This window comes from Penicillium hordei, assembly GCF_028827395.1.
Source record: "Penicillium hordei strain IBT 12815 chromosome Unknown utg000006l_segment0_segment0, whole genome shotgun sequence".
Classification (NCBI taxonomy): Eukaryota; Fungi; Ascomycota; class Eurotiomycetes; order Eurotiales; family Aspergillaceae; genus Penicillium; species Penicillium hordei.
The window spans coordinates 2,751,212-2,768,813 of record NW_026623147.1 but is presented as its reverse complement, the minus strand read 5'-3'; the positions used below and the strand labels follow the sequence as shown (position 1 = coordinate 2,768,813).

The window sequence follows — 17,602 nt, the reverse complement described above, 5'->3', positions numbered from 1 at the left end:
AGGATATATCTAAGTCTCGAAGTTAGCGGCTAGATATCCTATTATCTTCGTACTAAAGAAGGATAGGAGTCTTTAACTTTATATAGATTACCGATATTTAAATTCGATTACTATTAAAGATCGATACCTACTACCTTTAATTAATAAAATATAAGATAGGATTAGATACGCTAAGTACTTTTCGAAGTATAATATTACTAATATCTATTACCGTATTAGGATTAAGCTAGGCTATAAATAGAAAATAGTATTTAGAATTAAGTTCGGATATTACGAATATAAGATTATACCTTTCGGCCTTACTAACGTATTAGTAACGTTCTAACGCTTTATCTTTAAAGCGATTAAGGAATATTTAGATATCTTCGTTATCGTATATCTAGACGATATCGTAGTCTTCTTAGAGATACTCGAAGATTATATTAAATATAATAGACTTATATTATAGAAGCTAAGAGAAGTAGAAGTCACTCTTAAACTAAAGAAATACGAATTCTATATTTAGGAAATAACTTTCCTTAGATACTATATTACCCCTAAAGGACTAGGGATAGAAGAAAATAAGGTTAAAAGTATTATAGAATAGCCGATACTTAAAAATATAAAGGAAGTATAATAATTTTTTAGTCTAGCTAATTATTATTAGAAGATTATCGATAGATACGCCGGAGTTATATTAGGACTCTACTATCTTACTAAGAAAGATTAGAAATTTATATAGGATAAGGTAGTAGATAAATCGTTCTAGGACCTTAAGGAACTCTTTAATAAAGGAATAATCGTAGCTATATTTAGCTATAACCGACTAATTATTATAGAAACCGATATATTAGACTATACTCTAGGAGTAAGACTAACGTAACTGGGAACTAATAGTAAGTACCGACTAGTTATATTTTAGTTAAGGAAAATAGTTCTAGTAGAACTTAATTACGATATATATAATAAGGAATTATTAGCTATAGTATTAGTATTCTAAGTCTAGAGAGTATATCTAGAGGGAGTAAAGTATATAGTAACGGTTAAGACCGATTATAAGAATCTTATATTCTTTATTATAACGAAGAAGCTAACGAGACGATAAGCGCGATAGGCCGAAACCCTTATATAATACGATTTTAAGATCGAATATTATAAAAGGATAGAGAATAGATAAGCCGACGCTTTAAGCAGACGACTAGATTACGAACTAGGAACTAAAGTAGCGGATCCCGCTATATTAAGATAAAACTCTAATAGTACTATCTCGTATAATAAGTAGTTACTAGCTATAACGATAGAAGTTAAGGATAACGACTTCTTATAGAAAATTAAAGATATATTAGAGGAGGATACGATTAATTAACTTATCGAGAAAGGTAGAAAACTTACTAAGGACGACTAAGGATTACTCTATATATATAGATTGATATATATCCTAAGTAAGCTAAGAGAAGAGGTTATACGTCGATACTACGATAATATCTTATATAGATATATAGGAGTAGAAAAAACTATCGAATATATTACGCGAAATTATTATTTTCTAAATATATAGCGAAAGGTTCGATTCTATATCTACGGTTATAATATATACTAACGAAATAAACCTATACGATATATACCTTATAAGGAATTATAGTTATCTAAGACGCTAACCTAGCTATAGGAATAGATTACGATAGACTTTATTACGAAGTTACTAATCTTAGATAGATATAATATAATTATAGTTATAGTCGATAGGCTTACTAAATACGCCTATATAATTCCGACTATAGAAACTATTAATACTAATTAAATAGCGAATATTATACTTCGATATATAGTTACGAACTATAGGATACCGAGTAAGATTATATTAGATAGAGATAAGTTATTTATATCGAATATATAGAAGTCTTTTACGGACTAGATAGGTATTAAGCTTAGACTCTCTACTATATACTATCTATAAACTAACGGTTAGACGGAAAGAGTAAACTAGATAATAAAATAGTACCTACGATACTACGTAAACTACTAGTAAGATAACTAGGTAAGACTACTACTAATAATATAGCTAGTATATAATAATATAGCGTACTCTACGATTAACGAAACACTATTCTTTACGAATTATAGATATAATCTAATAGTATTTAGAGAACTAATTAATAAGATAGCCGTAGTAGAATTAGCGAGACTAAAGGCTAGCGGACTAAGAAAGTTATATATATAACTAGCTAGAGATATTAACTTTATCAATCTATATATAAAGAAATATTACGACGACTACTATAGAGAGGGACCTAACCTTAAGGAGAGAGAAAAGGTTTATCTATTATAACGTAATATTAAAACTAAGCGATCTAGTAATAAATTAGACTACCTACGACTAGGACCGTTTAAAATTAAAGAAAAATTAGGACTAGTAAATTATCGCTTAAAGCTACCCGAAAGTATATAAAAACTCTATATAGTATTTTATATCTTATTACTCGAACTAGTACTAGATAACGCCGAAATTATAACTAATATAGAAATCGAGAAAACCGAAGATAAATATAAAGTCGAACGAATCCTATCGGATAGATAGTATAATAGTTAATAATAACTCTTAGTTTAGTAGAAAGGGTATCCTATCTTAGAAAATATATAGGAACCTATCTAGAACCTAAGGGGCTACTACTAGCTCGTTTAATAGTATTACTAATAGGCGAAAAGGACTCCTATATAGCGGAAGGTACGGAAGAATCGCTAATAAGGAAAGATAAGTCTATCCCCTCTAGGACGGAAGGGGATAAGGGACTAAATATCTAAGTTAGAGTAGGATTCTCTAACGTAGCGGTAAGGACCTAAGTATCGTACTTATCGGCGAGACGATCTAGCTTAGCGAGATCCTTAGTACTAGGAGGATCCTTAGTATCTAACTACTCTATTATAAAGGAGTTATAATTTAATATCTTACTACTCCGATTTTTAAATATTTGACGTTACTTCTTAAGACGAAGTATTTTTGCTATTAACTTTATTTACTACTTCTCGATCTCTTTAATCTCTATATCGATTTTCGTAGACTTATAAAGAACGCGCTACTATTCCTTATCGCTATAAAACTATTATACGTAATAACGACTATAACGAGTATACTCGGTATAGTTACGACTTTTCGGGTCTATTATATAATTAATAAAGCGAGAGGAATAGAATTCGTAAGAGATATTAGCAACCGAACTATTTTATAATATTTTATTATATTAAGTAAGTCTATTCTTTTTATAGGTTTTGTTATTAACTAGTATAATACGACGGGTATATAGCTAAAGAAAAGAAAATAAAAAAGAAAATAAACGATATTACTTACTAGAGGGGGGAACCGTAGCTTTATAAGTCTTAGGGACGAAACTCCTAGGAAGAGGGGAGGTAATATTACGGACCTATCCGTTACTAATTAGTAATAACCTATAGGTATACTAATAGGCTATCGAGAGCTAATAGATCGAGATTACGTACGATATATCGGGTAGAAAAGGGTTTTACTAGAAGGTAGCTATTACCGGCCCTTATAGGGTAAATAGCAATTCTACCTTATAATAATACCGAGCGCCCGTAACCGCCTAGACTACGTGACCGTGACTCCTACGTCGACTCTAGGAGTATACGTAGAAGTATACGGTGACTCCCGAATATACTCTAGGAGTATATTAGGGAGTAGGAAACGAAGGATATATAAGGATACTCCCTTATATACTTAGTTTAGTTCTTCGTCTTTAATTATATATTGTTACTTATATTTACCTTTTGGATTACTATGACTCTTTACTTGATTATAACTTAACAATACTCACGAGTAGACTAATACTCCGGTATAGATCTACTCGGCGCTCTACCTGGCATTAGTTCCTTAATCGCTCAAAAGGACTTAGGCTACTATAAGGCCCTACGCGGTATTAGCTTAGTTGAGACCCGATCATTGACGTTGGACCATTCGAGGAGTATTAAGGCAAGTATACCCTGAACCCATCTAACCTAACTATGACCAGTTAGCTAGTGCGTAACAGGATCATACTCTTACTAAGTATAATTATAGTTTCCCTTTCCTTTAAGATCTCAGGGTTATCTAGATATTAGATATTATATGTAATCTATTAATAGGCTAACCGTTTAGCGCTTAATAGCTTATTTATATACCTAGTAGGGTACTATCGATTAGTAATAGGTAGGTCTATAATATTATCTCCCCCCTTTAGGGTTTCGCCCTTAAAGCTATAAAGCTATAGTCCCCCCGTAAATAAGTAATATTAATTATTTTTTCTTTTTATTTTTTCTTCTATTTCTTTAGCTATATATCTATTATATCATACTAGTTAATAATAATAATAATTATAAAAGAAATAGACTTATTTAATATAATAAAATATTATAAAACGGTTCGATCGCTAATATCCCCTATAAATTCTATTCTTCTTATTATATCCACTATATAATAGATCTAAAGAGTTATAACTATACTAATGTGAAGGATATGCCTGGGCGCACATTCTTCCGCTCAGCCAAAAGACCATTATATCAGAGCCCTCGCTCTGATATGCCCAGGATCAATATATATAGTAGTGCACAAAGTTATCCGTAGCAACTAAGTATACCTATCGTAGTCGTCGGTATATATATTAGTTCTATAGCGATAAATAATAGTACCGCGTACTTTATAAGTCGGCTAAAATTAATTCGGAGATTAAAAAGATCGAAAAATAGTAAATAAAGTTAATAGCTAAAATATTTTATCTTAAGAAGTAACGTTAAATGTTTAAAAATCGGAGTAGTAAGATTTTAAATTATAACCCTCTTATTATAGAGTAGTTAGATACTAAGGATTCCCCCAGTACTAATGACCTCGCTAAACTAGATCGTCTCGCCGATAAGTACGATACTTAGATTCTTATTACTATATTAGAGAATCCTACTCTAATCTAGATACTTAGTCCCTTATCCCATTCTGTTTTAGAGGGGATAGACTTATCCTTCCTAGTTAGCGATCCTTTAGATTATAGCGCTTCCTTACCTTCTCTTACACGATAGTCTTTTTCATCTACTAGTAATACTACTAAATAAGCTAGTAGTAGCCCCTTAGATTCTAGATAGATTCCTATATACTTTTTAAAGTGTATTTTGGAAAGTACTAATTCCCCATTTCTAGGCTTAGACCTTCGAGCCCGAGAGGTGCTCTGCATGGGAATGGGCTCGCTGGGGTGAGCTGCTGTCTTATGTCGAGAAGCAAATGAGATCTGATGGGCCAGGATTTGAGGCACGGAGGTTATTTTCGACTCTTTTCGAGTTCTTACAACAATGGCCAGAGTTTCATTTGTAGCCGGGTTGTATGGGACTAGCCGAGGCGACTTAAAAGCCCTAGTAATAGCGTTGCGAAGAGCCACACTGCTCCCTTATTGATCGCGCTAAGTATTTTCATATTTCCGATTTCGATCTGGTGAAGAGCAGAGGAAAGAATGCAGCGCTGTTCCTCTACGAATAACAATCCGCCACCTCCAAGTAAATTGGACACGAACATGGTCGGGTGACGTCGCCTGGCGTCTTTTCAGGTTCAAAGACCATCCCAAGCCTTGAAGTTGACTTCACAAAATCTTCTGATCACCGCAAAGGCATGGAGTCGACTGGGACAGTCAGGTCGATCAAATGAGCTGACGACTACGGTCTAGGCCCTCCGCAGTTGCGCAATGAGGCGAACTCTATTACCAAAGGCCATCAAGACTTTCATTCGCCCTTTGCGTCCCTATTGCAGATTTGAATTCCCCTGCGGAGGTATCCAGAAAGAGCGTAGGGAGAATTCGCCACGATGGGCGGAAACTCGACGACCGACTGACCTTGAAGGGACAAGAAGGATCTAGGGGTCGGCGCAGCGGTCCAATGGCAAAAATGTCTCATCCTAAGCATAATCGTTAAGACGGAAGGGAAAGGCGAGGTGGAGAAGGTTCGACTCCAAGAACTGTCATTAGAACTTCAAAGCTATCGACATCTTGGGAAAGGCCAAGTCAACAATGATCCCTGTTGAGAGACATCTCTGCAGATCGCTATATCTGTTCGCGATGGAGTCTTTCTAGAGGCCCGTGGCTGAGGTACATGGCCCGATTACACTTTCCGGTCTGCAAGCCCTGGTATATTTGGGACCACCTATTGACGACGATCGATAGAGCGCAATATCTTTGTGTGACAAACATGTAGCTGTTACAGCAAGTCAAGTACACACAGAGGATATGGCAATAGCTTCCTCAATTAACTCAACTATGACTGGGTATCCTTTGATACCAATCTAATAGAGTGGCATGGAGATGAAACTGAATTGGGTATGTACAAAGAGACCTTGTGTCATATACTGCAGCATAGATGTTCCACATTAAGGCACAAAAGATGGGCTCTGACTTGGGTCTCCTCCGAACGGCTTCGTACTTGGCCTCGTGATCCATAAAACCTGGGTTGGAATACAAGTTAATGTTGAGGTTTGCATGCATAAGGTCCACGATCATGTCATAAGAGATATTTGGCAGCAGACTCCCAATCTTCTTTATGGGGTAGATCTAGGGCAACGCGGCCTTGATTTAGGGCAATGTGACCTGACGTCATGGAGATATTGTCATTATCCTTGTCTATCATTACTTGATAAGAATTTTACTTTATAATAGTGGTGATAGCGGAAGCGTAGTTTGTTAGGACTCAGATGCAACCTGCAGGATGACGAAATGGCCATTTTTTATCCTGCAGACATTGGGTCCGAGTCCCAATGCCAGCACAACAATAACCATCATTACGTCTCCGTGGGGAGATATTATCGCCCGGACTAATGGCGTACCGCAGGGGTTCAGTGGTTAAAGTGGAATTATTACAGACATAACGCCAAAAGCGAGGGGTCAGATCAAATTAAACCATCTATACATCCATTCATACTGTATAGCGGTTCCAGAATTACCCAATTCCCGTTTCGGGAACCAAGCTGCAGCTACCCCAAGTCGTTCAAGGCGCGCATATAATTTCCAATTTGCTGACTAATTTCCGACTCAATTACTCAAGGGTAATCGGAAGGTTACACGGTATGTATAATACTTTCTCGGTACCCCAGCCTGACGCACAGGTTGCTCTACTGCGAATGGACTCAGTTAGTTTATGTGCTAAGTTCGAATAAAATATAGAGAAAAGTCGGTGTGCGAGTGCGCTGAGGTGGGGGTTCAAGTGTATAAACTTTTAAGCTGTGTTACATGAATACCTGGTCTAGTTAGATGATGTCCAAATTGTTATAAATATCCGCTTCAGAATAGGATTACTAGATCTAGGACTCAGATTGACTAGTGATTTTTTCCTCTCACGTTTAACATCTAGTACCTATACTATCTCGGCCAAAAAATTCTTTGGCTCTAGTTCGAGGCAGAGATGTCTCCAATTCTTCAGGATCCTAATCTGACCTTGAATAGCACCAGCCCTGGTGTGGATTCTCTGACGAACGGAATGAAAAGGTACGTCCCTGGAACTTGCTCCCATATCTAATGATTTGGTGTGGTGGTTTACTGCTCCTCTAAACCCTTTCCAGACAATATCCTCAAGATAGAACTCAGGCAATTGCCATTGTTGGGATGAGCTGCCGGTTCCCCGGGGACTCAAACTCCCCCGAGGAATTCTGGAAGCTATGTGCCGAAGGTCGAGATGCATGGTCGGAACACCCATCTAGCAGATTCAATGCGAGCTCCTTTTATCATCCGAGTGTTGAACGGAATGGTTCCGTAAGGGCGACCCGTCTTTATCGAAATTATTTCATGACTGCCTTTAACAGCTTTTTGTACAGATGGTCATGCGTGGCGGATATTACTTGAAGCAAGATATCTCTCATTTTGACGCTCAATTTTTCCAGATAAGTGCAACTGAGGCGAAGGTACTTCGGCATCATACACGCAGGAATTGTATGTGACTGACTGTGCCAGGCTATGGACCCCCAACAGAGGATCCTGCTTGAGTGTGTGTACGAAGCTCTGGAGAGCGGTAAGTCGGGCTGCGTCAGGGATGTTTCCAGTTGCTGATGTTCAATCTTCAGCGGGTATTCGCTTGGACAGTATCAGAGGGACAAACACCTCGGTCTACACATCAGCGTTTAATATGGACTATGATCAACTGCTAAAATGTGACCCAGAGAACCTGCCCGTGTATCAATCCACGGGAAACGCTCCCTCGATCCTGTCCAATCGAATCTCTCACTTCTTCGATTTGAGAGGACCCAGCGTCACCATTGATACCGCTTGCTCGTCGAGTCTCGTAGCTCTGAATACAGCATGTAACGATTTACGTTCCGGTAAATCTAAACAAGCAATTGTAGGAGCTGCAAACCTGATCATCAATCCGGATCGAGCGGTTGAAATGACTCGACAGGGGTACGTGTTTGCACGGGATTTTTGGAACGTAAGGTACCGTGCTGACCAAATTTCAGCTTCTTTTCACCAGACGGGCGATGTTATACCTTTGATGACCGCGCTGAAGGGTACGCCCGTGGCGAAGGAATCGCCTGCGTTGTCTTGAAAACCTTAAACGATGCCCTGCGGGATGGCGACCCCATCAGAGCAGTTATTCGAGAAACTTTCACCAACCAAGATGGAAGAACCGCAGGTATAACACTACCCAACCGTGATGCACAAGAACAACTGATTCGCTCTGCCTATATAAGAGCCGCTTTAAGTCCACTGGACACCAGTTACGTCGAAGCGCACGGTACTGGGACAGCAGCGGGTGATCCAGTTGAGGCCGAAGCTATTGCAGCAGTGTTTGGTGAAGGAAGACCGAGTCATCAGCCACTCCGCCTTGCGTCGGTTAAAACAAATGTTGGGCATTTGGAGTCTACAAGTGGACTTGCGGGCGTGATCAGGTGTGTGATGATGCTTGAAAAGAGGGCCATCGCCCCGAGCCTCAATTTCAGACGAGCAAATCCACGCATCCCTTTGGAGGAATGGAAACTCATGGTATTCATGCATCTTCAAACTTTCTGTTAGACAGAGGCTAATTTGCAAAACAGGTACCTCAGAAACTGGAAACATGGCCGTGTGATGGTGTTCGACGTGTGTCGGTCAATAGTTTTGGGTTCGGGGGTACGAACGCACACCTCATCATGGAAGATGCAGGCCAATATCTTGCCCTACGTGGAATGAAATTATCGCATCGATCAGTATCCCCTCAGAGAGGCGAAGAGCCTACTGTGTTGGGAAAAAGCGATAGTCAACGACGACTTTTCGTCGTCACTTCCAACGACAAGGAAACTTTGAAAATGTCCCTGCAGAATTTGAAACACTACGTTCAAATGCATACTTCTCAACAAGTGGAATGTTTCATGGGTGACCTTGCTTACACGTTGAATCAGCGCCGGACTATGCTGCCATGGAAGACTGCAGTCTCAGCAGCGTCAGCAGTAGAACTCATCGAGTCACTCCAAGTTCCGAATATAACGCGTTTGTCCACAAAGGTTCCGAGAATTGGTTTCGTGTTTACTGGCCAAGGGGCACAATGGCACGGAATGGCACAAGAGCTGATCCATACGTTTCCAGTGTTTGAGTTGACCTTGGTCGAGGCTAATTACCATTTGCAAAAAATGGGAGCAACATGGTCAATCTTCGGTAAGGAAAAAGTATTACCAAAAGGTTATCATGCCACTGTTGTTCTGACCAAGAATAGATGAGCTGAACCGCGACAAAAGCACAACCAAGATCAACATCGCCGCCATCTGCCAGCCGTTGTGTACTGCCATCCAGATAGGCCTAGTAAATCTCCTACAGTCCTGGGGTGTTCAAGCCTCTGCAGTTATCGGGCATTCAAGTGGGGAGGCTGCTGCGGCTTATGCTGCTGGTGCCCTAACAATGGATGCGGCTCTGTCCATCTCTTATTTCAAAGGATTGCTCTCTACCAGCATCTCTAGCAAAGCTCCTCATATTCCTGGTGCCATGATGGCTGTCGGCCTATCCCAAGAGGAGGCTGAGACTTATATCTCAACTGTTTCTTCAGGATATATCACCGTTGCTTGCATAAACAGCCCCTCTAACGTGACGTTGTCTGGTGATTCTTCCGCCATTGATGAGATACTCAGCCAGCTTCAGTCTAAAAATGTCTTTGCTCGCAAGTTGAACTCAGACACTGCGTATCATTCGCATCATATGCAAGCCATTGCAGACGACTATCTCATGACATTGCGGGACCTACGAACGAACCCGCTGACGAGAGTTCCATATTGGAGTTCAGTTACTAGCCAAATTGCCGAAGCCACAGACCTAGACGCCAAATACTGGGTCAGGAATATGCTTTCCCCTGTAAGGTTTTTAGAATCTCTACGGAATTTGTGCCTTTGCTCCCCACAAGCACGCCATCAAGGCCCAGGAAGGCAAGACAGTGCTATCGAGTTTCTTATTGAGATTGGACCACATCCCACTCTAGCAAGCCCCGTGAAACAGATCCTGAGAGCTCCGGAATTGAAAGACGCAAACATTGAGTATGCATCTACCTTGTGCCGAAACAGCAATGCTGTGGCCTCAATGCTTAACTCTGCATCTGCAATATTTACCGCGGGGTATCCCCTCAAGACGAGCGCTATCAACTTTCCCCAGTCCGAACGTTCGCCGCGTGTCCTAGTGGACTTACCCCCCTATGTATGGAAGCATGCCGTGAGCTATTGGCACGAGAGTCGCCTCAGTCTGAACCATCGGTACAGACCAAATCCCCGACATGACCTCCTAGGCGCCCCTGTAAATGATTTCAATGAGTTGGAGCCGAGGTGGAGAAACATTCTTCGCGTCTCGGACATCCCTTGGGTGCGGGACCATGTGGTGCAATCCAGTATTGTCTATCCGGCTGCAGGATACATCGCAATGGCCATAGAAGCAGTTGCACAACGCATCTCGAATCAAGACACTACCATACTTGGTTTTAGACTACGAAACCTTGACATCAGTAAGGCGCTCGTGATTCCCGATGACTCTGACGGCATTGAAACAAGTTTTGTTCTTCATCCATTGAATGGGTGTAATGGAGGCTCTTCAGCTACTTGGCAAGAATTTTGCCTCTACTCACATGGCAAAGAGGAGGGGTGGTCTGAGCATTGTCGTGGTCTAATTGCTGTGGTCGTGAAAGAATCCAAATCAGGGATTGACACCAAAGAGAAGAGCCAGGTGCTAGAGACTAACCGACAGAAATTTGCAGATGGGGCCACTGCTTGTCGCGAAGTAATTGACATCCACGAATTGTATCGCCTCCTTGAAACTCTCCAACTTGAATTTGGTGGCACTTTCAAAAACTTGATCGACGCACATGGCGGACCTTGCCAAGCTTTATGTACCATCGCAATTCCCGATACGAAAGCTGTCATGCCACAAGGTTTTGAATATCCCCATGTCGTCCACCCGGCGACAATGGACGCCATTCTCCAGACCTCCATCGTCTCACTGATGAGCACTGGGACACTAGAAGCACCTATGTTGCCAAAGTATATCAAGGAAATTTTCGTCGCCGCAGACATCGACAAGACCGCGGGCCATCAGTTTTCAGTCCATGCGTCTACTCAATCAATGAGTCCTCACGGAACCGAAACCATCATCACAGTGGTTGACGACTCTAACAGTGACAAAACCACTGTTGTCGAGGTTAAGAAATTGAAATGTGTCTCACTGGCAGGCAGAGACTTTGTAAAACAGAATGCGCAACGGAGAAAGCTCTGCTATAACATGTCTTGGGAACCTGATGTCGACATGCTTACTCTTGAAATGTCCAGAAAGGTCTTGTCCGCAAAATCGGGCGCTGTTGATCCTATCGCAATTTCCGTTTTAGATCTCGTTTCCCTCCAGTACATTCAGAATGCGCTCAAGGTACTGAAAGAGTCGGACTACGACACTATGCAGCCGCACCATAAACGATGCTATAAGTGGATGCAACTGCAATCCAACCTTGCCTCAGCTGGCAAGCTGGAGACTCTCAATTTACTGGAAGCAGCCGGTGACTCCGTTAATGTGGACAAACTTCGCAATGAGCTTCAAAATAGCCCCGATGGCCGGTTACTTGATAAGGTGGGAAGCAACCTGGTTCGCATTTTGACGAATCAAGTCCAGCCTCTAGACCTGATGATGGAAAATGACCTGCTGCATGAATTGTACGGCAATGGCATCGGTGTCGACCGCTCCACGGAACAACTGGCTTCGTACGCCGTCAAGCTCAGTCACAAATACCCGAATATGAACATCTTGGAGATTGGTGGTGGTACAGGCGGGACCACGTTGCCGATATTGCAGGCATTGGGTGGAAATGACAGCCGCGACGCTCGCTTTAGCCATTATACATTCACTGACATCTCCTCTGGTTTCTTCGAGAAATCACGGGCTAAATTCAACGCTTGGTCAGGACTCATGAGCTTCAAGAAGCTTAATATCGAGTGTGACCCCGAAGAGCAAGGATTCCAGAAAGAAGGGTTTGATCTGGTTATTGCAGCCAATGTCGTGCACGCTACTCGGAGCCTGGACAATACAATGCAGAATATCCGAAGTCTTTTAAAGCCAAACGGGAAACTGATCTTGGTCGAGATAACGAATCCGGCCGTCCGTGTTTCCTTGATCTTTGGAACACTGCCTGGGTGGTGGTTAGGTGAGACTTCTGATGCTGGTATGCTATACATGGTCTTTAACACATTTCGCAGCTACTGAGGAAAGTCGTGAGGCTGGCCCAACTGTGGCGGACTCCCAGTGGGAGGCCGTTCTGAAGAAGAACGGCTTCAGTGGGCTGGACGTATGTTTGTGGGACCAGCCAGAAAGAAAGGACCATCTAACCAGTCTTATCGTATCTACTGCACTGTCTGCCGCTGAAAGTAAGTACCCAGAGATAACATTGATCCACGATGGATCGCTGGATAGTACATTCCTGGGTCTTTTGCAGGGATCCTTGGGTAAGGTTGTTGGTGTGCCACCGACGTTGAGCTTACTAGAAAATTATCGGGTGGATGGTAGGGCTTGCATTTTTCTTATCGAGCTCAACCGTCCAATTCTCTCTCGTCTCAGTTCTTCCCAGTTTTATGGCATCAAAAGAGCCATTACAACGGCACAGGCTGTTCTGTGGATCTCTCGTGGAGGTACAACTCCCTCGCCGGAAAACCCCGAAGCCAGTATGGTCTCTGGCCTCTTCCGTACACTGAGGTACGAGCTTAAGCTGTCAAAGTTGGTGATGCTTGACCTTGACCCTCAAACCCCCCACGATGGAACAACAGACATAGAGGCAATCATAAGTGTCTTCCGATCTGTTTTCAGTCTCGAAAGTGACAAAATAGTATCCGAAAATGAGTTTTCTGTGAGGGATAAACTGATATCCATCCCCCGCGTTCTCGAAAATAATCAAATGAACGACTACATTTCAGCGAGAGCTGCGCCGAAACGATCTGAGCAGCAGGCTTTCAACCAAACTTCTCGATTTTTGCATCTGGAAATAGAGAGACCGGGCCTCCTCGACTCGTTCATATTCGTGGACAATCCAACGTTTGCTCTTCCACTGGGAGATGATGAGGTGGAGATAGAGACTAGAGCCTGTGGCTTGAACTTCCACGACGTCCTGACTGCCATGGGCCACATTGAAAGTGGGCCTCTGGGGTATGAGTGCAGTGGGGTTATTCGACGTATTGGAAATCAAGTGAAGTCCGTCGCTGTAGGCACACGCGTCTTTGCTTGGGTAATCGGGGCATTCGGGAACTATGTCCGCACCGAGAAGAAATTTGTCCAAAGAATACCGCGGGGGATGACCTACGAGGAAGCTGCCTCAGTACCTGCCGTATATTCCACGGCCTACATATCATTATGTGAAATAGCACGCCTCTGCAAAGGGGAGACTGTACTCATCCATGCCGCTGCAGGTGGGGTTGGCCAAGCGGCGATCGCCTTGGCTCAGTGGATTGGAGCTGAGATATTCGCCACGGTGAGCACAGTGGAGAAGAGGCAGTTCATCATGGAGCGGTATCACATCGCCGAAGACCACATTTTCTCCAGCAGAGACACCATATTTGCCTCAGGGGTCATGAGATTGACCGAGAACAAAGGAGTTAACGTTATTTTGAACTCGCTATCTGGAGATGGACTGAGAGAGTCATGGAATTGCATTTCTATGTTTGGCCGTTTCCTTGAAATTGGCAAGCGAGACCTATTCTCCAACAGTCTACTGGAGATGGAGCCATTTCTGCGCCATGTCAGTTTTTCCGCCATTGACCTCGACACCATCCTCTACCACAAGAGCGACTACGCTGCCGAGATCTTAGCGAATGTTATGGAGTTACTTGAAAAGAAGGTCATTGAACCAGTGAAACCAATTACGGTCTTTTCAATGTCCGAGGTCGAAGCCGCTTTCCGATTGATGCAGCGAGGGAAGCACATGGGAAAGATCGTCATTGCCCCGCAAGCAGAGGATAAAGTTAAAGTAATCAGACTCCCATTCTTCTCCGTAGTGGAGAATATATTAACATTGTACATCTTGCAGGCATCAGTGAGAGTGTTGGCCAACTCCTTGTTCCGGGATGATGTTTCCTATTTGCTAGTCGGTGGTCTAGGTGGCCTTGGAAAGGCCATTGCCCAGTGGATGGTCTGGAATGGGGCGAAGAACATAGTTTTCCTATCTCGCAGCGGACTAAACTCCCAGAGCTCCCAGGAATTTGTTCAGGACCTCGATAGAGACGGCGCTAACGTCACGAGTCACACTGGCAACGTCTGTGATGAAAAACAAGTAACTGAAATCGTGAAAGAGTGCGCAGCCCGAAAACGTCCTATATGCGGGATTATACAATGTGCAATGGTTTTGAAGGTAAGTTGACCTACTATACCGAAGTATCGTGTACTAATATTGCGAAATTAGGACGTCTCATTCGAAAAGATGACTCCCAACGATTATGAATCTGTGATCCTCCCCAAGGTTAGTGGATCATGGAACCTTCACCAATGCACCCTACAGACCGAGTTGGACTTCTTCGTAATTCTGAGCTCGGCTGTTGGGGTGGTAGGAAATCCAGGACAGAGTAACTACGCTGCAGCGTCAGCCTTTCAAGACGCTTTATCCTGTCACCGAGTCTCCATGGGCCTCCCATCGGTAACCATCGACTTGGGTGTTGTTCAAGGAGCGGGGTTTGTGTTTGAAAATGACCAGACGAAAACCAGGCTGAAGCAGCAGCTCTACGATGAAATTGGCATCGAGGAACTCCGTGCAATCCTACAGTTTGTAGTCACCCAGTCTGTCGAGAATCAGTCTTCCCAGGTCATTACTGGCATACATATCTCAGAAGTCTTTGACCTAGCTTCTGAAGAATTGGGGAAAACTCGTCAGAAGCCGCTATGGACACAGGACCCAAAGTTCTCTCATTTACGTTCCGGGTCAGTAATAAAGCTTCGAGACGGTGAAGATCTGGCCAAAGTGCTTCGTGACAAGTTTAAGAAGGCCCAAACCCTAGAGGAAGGGTCCTCGATTCTACAAGAAGGAATTATGGACAAATTATCTCGACTATTGATGGTTCCAAAGGACAACATTAGTCCAAATCATACCACTGCCGCCCTGGGTGTCGACTCGCTCATCGGAGTTGAGCTGCGTAATTGGATTTTACATGAGCTCAAAGCTAATATACCGCTCTTTGAAATCCTTGGAAAGGCCTCTATTGCAACTTTGTCCCATCGAATCGCGACCAAATCCGACCTCGTTGGACCTACAGTCCGCGAGACCAGCAACCGGAAAAGCCGTTCGGCGGATCCTCTGAGTGAGATAAGAAGAGAAGCTTCGGAGAATTCGGTCCCTCAGGATCACCAAAAGGGGATAAAACGCTCCAAGGAACCCCACCGAGTACGAAAAATGCGTGCGCTGGTTGAGAAGTACTCCCGTGGTCTTCAGCCTGCAAGGCACTCACCAGTGGAAGATGATAAATGGACTGTGATGCTCATCGGATCCACTGGTTCAGCGGGTTCGTATCTGCTAGAGCGTCTGCTCCAGCATCCCAAGGTCATCAAAATTATCTGTCTCAACCGGTCGATCAACGGCAGGGAACGACAGACCGGGGCGAATGCATTACGTGACCTTCCCGCCAATTTTACCTGCGACCGAGTGGAGTTTGTCCAAGCCAAGCTGGGTGCTCATGACCTAGGCCTCGCTCCAGAAACCTACAGGTCGCTGCTATCGTCGGTAACGCATGTGATCCACGCTGCATGGAAACTCGATCTCGTTTCCCCTGTTGAGGAATTTGAGCGTGACCATCTTTGCGGTGTGCGAAACGTTATTCAATTCAGTATCTCATCGTCCAAGGTGCCGCGTATCTATTTTCTATCCAGCCTCTCAGCTGTTATTGACTGGCAAAGGCACCAACCAGGATTCATCCCGGAAGAGATCATAGATGATTACAATACAGCAATCCCCTTGGGCTACGGTGAATCGAAGCTAGTTGCGGAGCAATTGCTGAATATTGCAAGCAAGTGTTGCGGAGTCTTGACATATGTGATTCGGGCCGGACAACTTACTGGCCCAGTGCATAGGAAAGGCATGTGGAATAGAACAGAATGGTTTCCCAGCATGATTGCTAGCGGACGGTATTTAGGCCTCTTGCCTGAGACGATAAAGGGAGCCGATACTATCGATTGGGTTCCTGTCGATATCTTTGCGCAAACCGTTATGGAATTGATCGACAGCGCCGAGATCACGTCTTCTTCTCTCCCAACAGTCTACAACGTCGTGAACCCGCGGTCCGCCCAATGGGGTCTCCTTCTCCCCGCTGTCATTGCCTATTTAAACCGGACACAGGTTTCTGTTCAAACCGTGCCTTTCGACACTTGGATCAATGCGTTAAAGGAATCCACAACCAATGGAACGCAGGACAGTGCTAGTCAGAACCCGGCAAGTTACTTCTTGGAACTTCTCCGAATACTTGGGGAAAGGGAGGAAGTCGCAATTCCGGAAATACGGCGGGCCCTAGCTGCAAGCAACAGTTTAGCTTCCATGGAACCGGTTCAGGATAAATGGGTGATGAAGTGGATGCAGGAGTGGGAAATGTAACTTGGCTGGTCCACGTGTGAACGTGCTGGCAAGCTCGGCAGCTCTCATCTCAATTAGTGTTTCCATAATTGAAAGGTCCGCTGTCTCTCTCATTGTTTTGGGCGTTACGGTATACTGATACAATGCCACCTACCTTTTGCAAGATAATTGCACAGTCGTTTCTAGGTATCTTATTCCCAATCAATCTCCCGTGGATCAATATCCACTGCTGCGCTCAAAGCAACGACCATTGCTTTCTGAGTCGTAGTACTTGAGTTCATGTGATCAACCATGCTCTGATACTGAGAGAACACGGCTAGAGACCGAACAAAAAGTGGCAAGGACTGAGCACTAAGATGGAAATGGAAGGCCAAGAAGTGACAGAGGAAATCAAGTACATAGGTAGGTAACCTTGGAATTTGGAGGTTAGGGAGGGGGCGACTGTTTTGCCTAGCGATGGAGTTCTTGCCAAACTTACTTTATTGGAAGGGTAGTAGACTGGTTCTGGCATACGTTATATCTGAACGACAAACTACTACTCATTGTTTCGATTTAACTATATTATGCTAGTTAATCGCATGGGTTGATG

At 43.2% G+C, this 17,602-nt stretch overlaps 1 protein-coding gene across 1 annotated transcript; it reads left to right on the top strand.

The window, feature by feature from the left end:
* Nucleotides 1–7,398: 7,398 nt before the first annotated feature.
* N7537_011693 (Type I Iterative Polyketide synthase (PKS)) lies at nucleotides 7,399–17,034 on the top strand (the record flags this gene model as incomplete). Its single annotated transcript, XM_056902747.1, has 11 exons — nucleotides 7,399–7,481; nucleotides 7,574–7,745; nucleotides 7,808–7,894; nucleotides 7,944–8,001; nucleotides 8,054–8,387; nucleotides 8,444–8,969; nucleotides 9,023–9,617; nucleotides 9,676–12,621; nucleotides 12,674–14,430; nucleotides 14,491–14,811; nucleotides 14,863–17,034. The coding sequence occupies 11 exons, from the start codon at nucleotides 7,399–7,401 to the stop codon at nucleotides 17,032–17,034; spliced, it is 9,051 nt and encodes a 3,016-aa protein (XP_056748034.1).
* Between the last annotated feature and the right edge of the window lie 568 nt (nucleotides 17,035–17,602).